The sequence below is a fragment of the Populus nigra genome, chromosome 2, assembly GCF_951802175.1.
Source record: "Populus nigra chromosome 2, ddPopNigr1.1, whole genome shotgun sequence".
Lineage (NCBI taxonomy): Eukaryota > Viridiplantae > Streptophyta > Magnoliopsida > Malpighiales > Salicaceae > Populus > Populus nigra.
Window position 1 is genome coordinate 39,840,303 of NC_084853.1, and position 10,405 is coordinate 39,850,707.

At 35.3% G+C, this 10,405-nt stretch overlaps 2 protein-coding genes across 13 annotated transcripts in view; both read right to left on the reverse strand.

The window, feature by feature from the left end:
* Nucleotides 1-1,328: 1,328 nt before the first annotated feature.
* On the reverse strand, nucleotides 1,329-6,044 carry LOC133681563 (uncharacterized). Of its 10 annotated transcripts, none has more exons than XR_009836532.1 (10): nucleotides 5,887-6,044; nucleotides 5,673-5,798; nucleotides 4,080-4,141; nucleotides 3,765-4,001; nucleotides 3,518-3,688; nucleotides 3,317-3,366; nucleotides 2,887-3,019; nucleotides 2,161-2,198; nucleotides 1,581-1,852; nucleotides 1,329-1,413 (listed from the first exon to the last, which is right to left on the reverse strand). XR_009836532.1 is itself a non-coding variant. In XM_062104644.1 (10 exons), the coding sequence occupies exons 4-10, from the start codon at nucleotides 4,116-4,118 to the stop codon at nucleotides 1,756-1,758; spliced, it is 765 nt and encodes a 254-aa protein (XP_061960628.1). In that variant the 5' UTR covers nucleotides 4,119-4,141; nucleotides 4,405-4,490; nucleotides 5,673-5,774; nucleotides 5,887-5,917; the 3' UTR covers nucleotides 1,329-1,755. The 10 variants fall into 10 exon arrangements, 7 of the variants coding, with proteins under 7 accessions (XP_061960628.1, XP_061960629.1, XP_061960623.1 ...); XM_062104644.1 differs by adding an exon at nucleotides 4,405-4,490 and having other exon boundaries at nucleotides 1,329-1,852; nucleotides 5,673-5,774; nucleotides 5,887-5,917; XM_062104645.1 differs by adding an exon at nucleotides 4,405-4,490 and having other exon boundaries at nucleotides 1,329-1,852; nucleotides 5,673-5,780; nucleotides 5,887-5,904.
* Nucleotides 6,045-7,242: 1,198 nt separating this feature from the next.
* LOC133682021 (uncharacterized) overlaps nucleotides 7,243-10,405 on the reverse strand; it is a 4,361-nt gene continuing 1,198 nt past the window's right edge. For 2 of the 3 annotated variants that reach the window (XM_062105257.1, XM_062105256.1), the window contains exons 3-8: nucleotides 8,932-10,405; nucleotides 8,588-8,857; nucleotides 8,398-8,478; nucleotides 8,139-8,241; nucleotides 7,989-8,055; nucleotides 7,243-7,549 (exon numbers count right to left, since the gene is read on the reverse strand). The exon at nucleotides 8,932-10,405 is cut by the window's right edge and continues 295 nt beyond it. In XM_062105257.1, coding sequence (XP_061961241.1) covers nucleotides 7,498-7,549; nucleotides 7,989-8,055; nucleotides 8,139-8,241; nucleotides 8,398-8,478; nucleotides 8,588-8,857; nucleotides 8,932-10,405 — 2,047 coding nt within the window. In that variant the 3' untranslated portion in view covers nucleotides 7,243-7,497. Of the gene's footprint in view, nucleotides 7,550-7,627; nucleotides 8,056-8,138; nucleotides 8,242-8,397; nucleotides 8,479-8,587; nucleotides 8,858-8,931 lie in introns of all 3 variants that reach the window. The other variant, XR_009836597.1, reaches the window with a different exon arrangement.

Here is a 10,405-nt window from a genome sequence, read left to right on the forward strand (position 1 = left end):
TGCTCCATAACAAAGGGTTTATTTAACTATATATATATATGTGGCTATTTCATCTGCGAGTAGGGGAATTTGACTGTATCCAATTTTTATTTGCTATGACCCGGATCAAATTAAAAATAGATAAAACTTTAACTAGGTCAGGGGAGGGTCCAGTCAACATGATTATTATTTTTTTATTTATATATAGATTTTTTTATTTTATTATTCATGTAATTTTTTTTAATGATTCATTGATTTAATAAAAGAAAAGAAAAGAAAAAGGATCCGGTAGTTACCCATTTAGTAGAGAGAGTTGAAGGACCGATGATAGATTTTGGGTATTTGAGATTGTTGACAGATGGAAACAAACCTGTCATCACCAACTATGCATGTATTATTTTTTAAAATATTTTTGATTTTAAAATATATTAAATTAAAGTATATGTTTTTATTTTTTAAAATTTATTTTTAATATCAATATATTAAAATATTTTAAAAATAAAAGAATTAATCCTTTTAAAATCAATTTTCCACCGCGAAAAAAAAAAAGAATAAACGGGATCCAAGTGCTGGGTGGATTGGCAGCTAGCCAGTAATACTAATAACAGAGGCAGCAAATGGTTTTATGGTAATGGGACCCTTAAAGTTTGTCTCCCATGGTGGAATCTCTCTCCCATGTCAAAGAGGGTATGATAGTGACCTCAGTTTTTTCGTTTCAGAACTAGCTATTTGATCATATGGATTTGACCAAAATTGGCCATAGCATTGCATTGTTTGTCGTCCTGTGGATGGACTTTCCGGCCACACTTGATCACAATATTAATATCAAAAACCTTAATATATATATATTTTATTTACATGGATGTTCAAACCAGATTGCATGCACCTCGATTAATTTTATAAGTTTTGAAATTAACAACCATATAAGTTTTTAATGACTTTAAAAGAACTCGAACTCTTAACTATTGAAAAACAAACCTAGAACCTGATCAATTAAACTATCACTCAGAATTAACAAATACCCTAACTTTGATGTCATACTGATCTTACTCCCAGGAATCATAAAATGACAGAAAAAGGCATCAACGCTGGTTTAATCTAGAAATATTGGTTTTAACCCTGGTATCCAGATCAAAGACTACTAGCTGCTGCGGTAGAAATTTCAAGTAAAATGTTGCCTTACGTTAACTGTCGGGGGAGAGCTGGAGCTTGCTTCTAAGAAACACCCAAAAAAAAGTGAGAAGGGAAAGTTATTTGTAACTAAAGCTAATCAGTGTTGTTGATAATACACATACCAACAAGGCCACTAATTGGTCCTTAATTTTACCTCCGACTGGTACAGGTCGACCTCATAAATCTTCCCATTTATTTCTCAACCATAAATTGATGTTCAGGAAACAGCCAAGGGAGAAGAGAGCGATGGTACGATTATTTCTGTAGAAAAACCAGATACAATGGTTATCCTCTAATTTCCTACTCTGATTACAGCAATTCAGGAAGGCGTGAATTCATATGCCTGATGATACAGTCCGACCCCAGGGAAAAACATGTGCATTGACCAAAATAATCATACAACTCAATCAAATAAATGCAAGTCTCACCAGAAACCAAATAAATATTGGTCCCCAACTCAAATGGCCAAAAAAATAATCTGCTATCAGAATCATCTCGTGCAAACCCTCCTTCTGAACTTGCTGAGAGGGCTGCTTTTCTTCACTTGAATAAAACCACGGAAGTCAGGTATTGGGGAATGACTGTAAATGGACATTCCCTCCCCTAGATGGCATCCAATCCGGCAAGCTTGCGCAGCTTCTCACATAGTATAAATGTAATTGTAGTTTGCGGACCCAATCTTGCAAATATTGCAAAGCCCCTACAAAGGTTTAAAAGTTAACACCCTAAAAGCACATGCAGAGACACACAAGAAAAAAAAAAAAAAACCCTTCAAATACTTCCAGAATGAGTATGAAAGTTGTATCATCTAATCATGATCTACTTGTCTAGTTAAGAGCCCAAACTAGAACCTAGAGGATTTCATCTTAAAATTATCAAGAGACCTAACTATGGCTATTATTGCAGCGAACCAGAGTACCTAGGAGATTGTGTAGAACCATACATCTTAAATATACATGCACCTGGTTAAAAAAGCAATGCTCATGGAGGCCTAGATAAGAATCTCACCCCTTGTAAAGTGCCCTAGGGCCTTCTTTAAGCATAACCTGAAAACTCAAAACACAAAGGTGTCAGACATGAAAGCCAATTTTCCCTTGTAAACACTCATTAACAATCCCCGAGCTTACTCCACACATCACAGAAACATTAGACAAACTCCTTAAAGAGGGGAGAAACAAAAGAAAAATTAACAGCAGTTTTTCACCAATCTTCTCTCTTTCCCCGGTAGAAACTCATGAAACTATTGTGTCATGGATCATCAATTTGGACAGCAATAAATAGTCAACTGACAACTATACAAGTAATCAAGCAAGATCAGCATCCTGTGTGTAAGGAAGCCACAATCTCTGGAATGCACATGGTTGTATGCTCAGCAGTGATGGAGGATTCACACCCATAAGCCCACAGCACCAGCAGGAAGGAAAAGAGGACACTGCCCAGTTCCCACACAATAAACAATAATCCAAATTACTATCATCTGAAAACCTGCCTGTCAGCTTACAAGTTGCAAAAAGCACACATAGCTGTCCAATTCCAGTTGTACATTAATGCTAGCTGCAATTTCTTACTCTTTCCTTCACAAACTATTTCAGTTATCACCACTAGTATGCAAAACCCCTCCAATCCAAAAATGCCTAGGGGTATTCACCGAAAATAAACAGTGCAGATAGAAAAAAGTTTATGATCATAAATTAAAGTGAGATGAGCATGTGAAAGAACAAACAAATCTGATACCTGATATGCACAATGAAATCCATTTTTATAGTTTCCAACTGTTTTAGATTCTCGTTGCAGCATGAGGCGGGTTTTAATCATGTCCATAGGTGCAGTTACAAGGGTACTCACTGTTCCAGCAACTGTACTCGAGCTTCACAAGACAAGAAATATGTTTAGGTAGCACCCACATGAACAAAAAGGAAAAGCAGATGCTAATCATGTATTAACTAAAAATGAAGCGTGCTTTGGGAAAAAGCATCAGGAAGGAAAAGCTTTACAGGTTATGAGCATGAAAAGAAAAATGACGATGCTTCAGTTTTGACTTTCTACAGGAACTGGATGATCCTATCTGTCATCTACCTTCTATTTCCCAACTTCCCATCATTATAATAAATTCATGCATCTATTAAGAGAGATAGGGAAATAAAAGCTTCAAATGGTGCCATACAGTAGATGTAGATGAAATCCTTCATCCAGAGGTGTCCACCTAATCAGAACCTGCATAAATGGAAAACTGAAGAAATATTTAATATGGGAGAATGAAAAGAAAAATAAAGGCAACCAGTTTAGACTTCAATTAAACAAAAATCAACAATTTTGTAAACTATAGAAATTACTTCATGTATCCAGAGTATGCTTAGAACTTGACCTGCTTGGTTTCATCATATGTTGCCAGTTGTGATGCAGTCAAAGCAGCAGCTCTCGCCATAGCAGGGCCAACCCCCTTCCAAAGAGCTCGCATTCCCTCTTCAGAAACAATTGTACGCATTTCCGCCATTGGTCCTCCTTGTCTCTGATTTGCATTCATCTGCAAACGGACCTGATGAAAAACAAAGTTAGAATCCTAGATCAGATTTCAGATGAAAAGTTCCAGAATGCCTAACATGATTGCATACCTTCAGAACTTCGACTGGATTAGTAAGTGCAGTTGCAACTGCACCAGCAAATGCTCCTGATGCAATCTTAAGTAAGATATTGGTGGACCCAAAAGCCAAATTACAGGCATACTTCGAGGGTTCATACAGGCCTAAACGTAGGCCTCCATAAAGAACTGACCTAATCAATGCAGGCATCAACCCCAGATACAAAGCCTTTGGCCCTTCCTTTTTCAATACTTGAACAGCCACTTGTCCCTGTACATGTAAGGAAACCCAAAATCAATATCAGCTAATCAACCAAACAATTGCAATCACACTAAATGATTGGCATACCATTCCAGTCAAGGGGCCTCTCTGGCCAACAAGTTGCATTTGTAGTCGAACCTTGAGCACATCTGTTTTTCAAGTTTAAGTATGAGATAGTTATGTATTCAATAGCGATAATACAACTTCCACACATATTTCTTCAAAGTTACTTTTTGTATAATTTTGAAAAATGTTTCGAAGGATAGATTCTACGGCATCTATAAGTAATCGATAATTAAAATACTTGTTAAAATCTATACTACTATATTTCTGAACAATTTCTCTACTAATTCTAAGAAAAGTTATTCAAATATTGAACAAGAAGAACCAAATTCAAAAGCTAGCAGTGTACCATTCCATCCACTTTCTCGCTTTCACATAGATTGTCATCATCCAAGGGTATAGTGAGTAAAATTTGCAGCTTGAATGGTCAGAAGTCTGCAGTGCATGTTCAAAAACTCAGTTGGCTTCCTATGCCCTAAGGCTAATGCATCCCATTTGCAGAAAAGAATACACATAAATTTGAAGAATGAATATTTTCATATAGCTGTGGAAGCTAATTAGATGGCAAATTACACCTTTTCAATCCATTTAAAAATTATTTGTTTTATTGCGGATTCCTTTTCCTTTTCTATACCTCCCAAGAAGAGAGAACAATACAAGAAAACAAAGTTCTGCACAGACCATCTAGTGAGCATGCCTAACTGCATTATAACATACATCATTAAGGTCACTGCAAACAGCTCTGAGATTTTAAAACGCCATTTCCGATACATGTCTTAGTTAATTTACTTTGAGATGCAAAATCGCAGCATTCGAGCCCAATCTTGACACAGAGGGAAACAACACAAGAAAGATAGCAAGTACAAGCAATACAGAATTCTACCAAACAGGATCACCACACAAGAACCCTAATTTAAAATTTTATTACTTAATATTTTTTCTAATCAAAACTCAATATTACAGCTCTTCTAGGTTGCTTATATACCAGGAAAACATCCTAAACAAAGCTGAAAAAATAATAAAATTTCTATACCAAATAGGAAAAAGAATTCTAAATCAACTAGGAAAATATGACAGATCCTGAACAGTAACTTCTAGTACTTATTTGAAGGCCTTTTAGACCTCAAATGGCTACAAAATTTTAATTCTACTGGAAACAAGGCCTCTAGAATGTATTGGAAAAATTTCAACCCGATTCAATGGTTGGATTGAAAGTTATGCCCATTAGGGAAAAATCTCCGGCATCAAAGCTTGAATCTAGCCACAGTTCCAATGTGCTATTGTTTGGAAACCAAACCTCAACCTCTCCAATCACACTAACAAATTAAATAAGATTCTAGTCCTTTTACTAGGAATTAATCCCATCCCTTTTACAGGGAATTTATAGACAAATCATGATCGCACGGCCAATGAGGGGAAGTGAGCCTTCATTCATCTTTCCCAGATTTGATCATATGATTCAGTAAAAAAGTGAAATAAATTTACAAGAAGCACGTCATTAAATATCTTGGAATTAATGAAACTGGGAAGCATAAAACCGAATGCAAGGAAATCACAAATCATACAAATGTATTATTAAAATGAATCAAAAAAAGAAAAATCAAGGAAGAGAAGAACCTAAGGGGTGCGTGATGGCGGTGGCAACAGCAACGGAGAGTCCACTAGTAGCGAAGTGAGATACCATTTGGGAAGACGAGACTGGCCATTTCTGCTTCTCCTCTGCCACTTTAACGACAAGAGAATCTAAAGCATCGAAGTTGATTTATATAAAAGAAAGAAAGAAAGAAAGGCAAGCATGAAAGATCTAACAGCAACAGAAATGAAAAGAAACCTGAATTCCTGGAACTCGAATGGGAATGGCCGCCATCCATCTCTTTCCTTTCCCTCCACCTTTATTTTTGCTTTTTCTCCCGGCAGAGAGAAGAGTACTGGGGATATTTTCTTTATTTAATGTTTTCGAACAAGCGTCCCCTGTCTTTTTTTTAATTTTTAGTAACTACAAAAAAGTTAAATACCAATTTTTCTTACAAAACTACTATAATTACAAATTTTAAGAAATAAAAAAAAATCAAACAATATACAACTGCATCTTATTTTTTTTATTTAAAAAATACATTATGTTACATATATGTGGTTTTCTTTTCACAAATAAAGATAATGGAGAAAATTGTAAATCTTAATTAAGGAAATTAAAAATTAACGAGATAAAATAAGACATTTAATTAATTCCACAAATTTTGTACTTTTATCCAAAACCATGTAGACTCGTGATTTAAATATTCAAATGAGTAGATTCCGATTGTTTGCTAGAAATTAATTTTTTTTTAAAAAATAAATTCTGAAAAATTAAATTAAAAATAAATAAATTATTTTCCGATAGTTAGCAGTATAATAGAAAATAAATTAGAAAATACTTTCCAGTGTTTGATTATGTCATGAAAAATGAACTGGAAAATAATTTATTAATGTTTTATTTTTTTCAAGTTTATTAAAATAATAAGAAACAAATATTACAAATTAAAAAGTTGAATGAGAATGAAATTGAAAAAATATAATTTCATAAATTATCTCAAATAAAATAAATAATAATCAAAATAATAGAGATCAAATCTAAAAAATTAAAATAATAACAATAATTAACATTTTATAAATTATTTCAAATAAAATAAGTAACAATCAAAAGAATAAGAACCAAATTTGATAGATAAAAAATTTCAATTAAAAAATGATAAGGAAAAAGCAAATAAGAATTATAAAAATAAAAATCAAAATTAATATAAAAATTAAATTCTACGGGATGAATTAAAAACAAATATTCAAAACAAAATATATATAGCAATCAAAAATTTGAGGACCAAATTTAATATAATCAGCAAATAATATGACATTTCTAAATTTTTCACAATTTCCGTAAAGTGTTTTCCTTCCAAAATAAAAGGAAAACACTTTCCCTGAAACCAAGTTATATTTTTCTTTGACTGAAAAGTGTTTTCTGCTGACCAACTTTTCTAATAACAAACAAACATAGAAAAATTTAGAAAGTAATTTTTTAAAAATTAATTTCGGAAAAACAAACACAACCTTAGACACTATAAGGAGTGTATTGTGAAAATTTATTTTTTTATATTTTTTTTATATATTTTCTGATTTTTTAAATATATTAATATTAAAAATAAATTTTAAAAAATAAAAAAATATATTATTTTAATATACTTCTTAAAAAAAAACTGATCATAAGTATCTCTTGAAATTGTTTTTCCCTCACGACCTGATTTACAAGGAAGAAAGGATTTGCTTTCCATCATGACCTGATTTACAAAAAGGGTCTTAACTACATGGTAACCTCGCATTCACTACCACATTTACAACTTGCATTTGTTTTACAAAAAGAGCAGCAACTTATTATTCTGTTCAGGGAAAGACAAATTCAGCACCATCTCCTTCACCTCTTGCTCACTCGATTTCTCTTGGCTTCATTCACAAAGAGTCGATGCCTGTCATAAACAAAGTAAGCATCAGTAGCAAAGCAAGTAGGTAAACATGTCAATGAGAGTAGTAATGCCCTCATGTACTTGATTGAATCATCCAAATGTGGGTCTTATATATATGCCCTTTACAACGAACTGTCTTGTGATGTAGGCAGATTGAGCCCAAGATGAGCAAATCTATCGCAATCCTTCATCCAGCCAGTAAGCAGAAGTTCAAGTGTGCTCTTAAGTTAGTTTGCTAAAGCACTGAGACCGAAATGACTTTTGTTATTACTGATGCATCGAAGCTATTACAAATCATTGATGAACAGAATTTCACCACGTTGGGTGATCAAATAAAATCATCCCTTTGCCAAAGGTGCAACAAGCATGCATCTTATCTCTGTGCGTGTGTATTCACACTATGTAATTTGATATTCTTGCCAGACGGTGGACAAGTTCTGACCTCTCATATTCTAATTTCTGGATAACAATCCCATTCAATAGAAGCTCCGAGCTGTAAACTGCTGCTCCTGCAACCAGGTTAGATCAAAATTCTCATCACAAAACTGAGATAAACTTTTGTGGAGGAGAAAATGGAATTGTAGATGCCAACCTTTATCAAGAAGTGGCACACAAATTGCATGATCTTCTTCACATGAAAGAATCAATAGATCATCTGGAATTTTCAAAGCAAATATCTGACTTTTCTCCATGATCTGCGTAGCATTGCTCAGAAACTAACTCATTTAAAGAGGTGCAAAGGCCATAAAAGAGATACAAGAAAGAAAAAGGGAAACAAATCCCTACGGCCATAAGGGTGATAAAATGCCACCACTGAGACTACTAGCTATGGAATTGCATAATATTCATACCTGGCCATGAAGAGCATTGACCAAGCTAGTTATCATTTCTTTTTCAGGTTTTATATTTGGTGTAATGAAGACTCTTTGACCCTGTGCCCATGAGCATCCCATCAACATGAGACAATAAGGATATGAGTTTCGAAGCAAGCAAAAATGCATGTCTGGTTTGAGCAAAATCACCACAAGCTTAGAGAAAAACCTTTAGAAGTGGTTGTTGGTTTGCACGAGCCAGTGAAACAGGCAGGCTAAAACCAATCTCCTTTTCCTTCTTTGCATCTCTTAAGATAAAGTTTTTCTCATCAATAAGGAGGCCTGCTTGCCCGCAGCTCTCAAGCCATAAATGAGTCACCACTGGTTTACCAAGAGCAATAGCTTCCAACATGTTCCTTGTACGCACAAATCTATCCACTACAAAGTGTGTAGCATCTGCTAAAGATAATGCCACGGAAATGCCAAGCCTTGCCAAGATCTGTTATAATAAAGAGAGCACATATGTAACTAGTAAATGATCACGCTATTGGTTGGAAAAGATACAGAAGCTACCTTTTTCTGCTGCCTGATGATATCATCACCTAAATTCTGGCTAAACAGAACTCCTAAACATGCCGTATCTCGACGTTTCCTCAAATCCTTCCATCTGGAACCAGGTAATGACTTGGGATTGCCTAATCTAATAAGCTTTTTCATCGGGGATGATCTGGGAAGGTTTATGTTGAGTGGTTTTCGGTGGTGGTCTTTGCCATCAGCTATGGTGAATGGGGTATATTGGTTAGTAGCTATATTTAAATGACTTGGCAGTCCACGTCGTGTTCTTTTACCTTTGGGATAGCTCCACGCATTCAGCTTTAGCAAATTGTTTGAGGTAGATACCTCCATGCTAGCAAGCTTTTCTTGGCTCAGTCCATTGATTCTTCCTCCTTCAGATGTGTTGAAACAAAATTTGGGACATCTTCCTGTAGTGGTCGAAATTTTGGATGGTTTCGCAACCAAATGACTCCTCTTTCTTCTGTATGTAATTATACTACCCTCCATGAAATCATCTGTCCTTGCCCCTGGATTAGCTGACCCACCATTAGTCCTTTTGAATTTGGCTCCTAACCTTCGATGCAAGTCTTGGGAGGCAAAAGGATCCTGTAGTATCTGTTGTTTGCCAGGTGAAATGCTTTCAACTGGCGCTGACAAACTCCCATAGTTGTCACATTCCTTAATTTTGTTTCTCCTCGCAGGTTCCTCATCCTTTCTTTGGTCAATAGTCTTACGAGATGTTGTGGCTGAACTTTTGGTTGCATGGATAAAACTCCTACCAGTGAACTCCCCAACCAAGGGTTTGCTTCTTTTCCTTTTTGTTGTTTCTGACAAGTCACGATGCAACTCCTGATGACTAGGCTGTTTCCAAGATGAAACAGAAGCTCCCTTTCTAGCATAAACCTTTCTTTGCTTTGGCACTCTTGTGATGTCCTCTAGACTGCAGAGAACACCTTTTTCATAGGAAAGTTCCTTTAAATGAACTTTACTATTTGTTACACCTTTTGAAGAATCTACAAGAGGGTCGTTAGGATCTTGAAAAGCCTCACCAGCACTGCTATCAGCTGGGGGGCCGTAAAATAAAGCTTCCATGGCTTCAGCAGCTATTTGGGTGTTACAACCAATATCCAACGTGTCTGATGTATTTCTTTCATTACTGCAAATGTCCATCTCGTGCCCTGATGCAAGGTCAAAAATCTGTTCCATTGGCTTATTGTCAGAAGTATTTTCAGATATAAATTCATATTCTTGTCCTGTTCTGTATGTCTCTTTCACACTGTGGCCTGCAACCCTTGAATCTGTGTGGGGTGAACTTGTTACTTTCTTATGAAGATCTTCATAATTCTCTTCACTGTCATTATCTGATCTGCAACCTCCTTTACCATCAATATACCCTGCCTTCTGATGCCTTGGCACATATCTCTGCTGGCAGCCTCCACAATCAAAAGACTCATCCATCCTCTTGCTAGAGAAATCAACCCCTCCAAAGGTC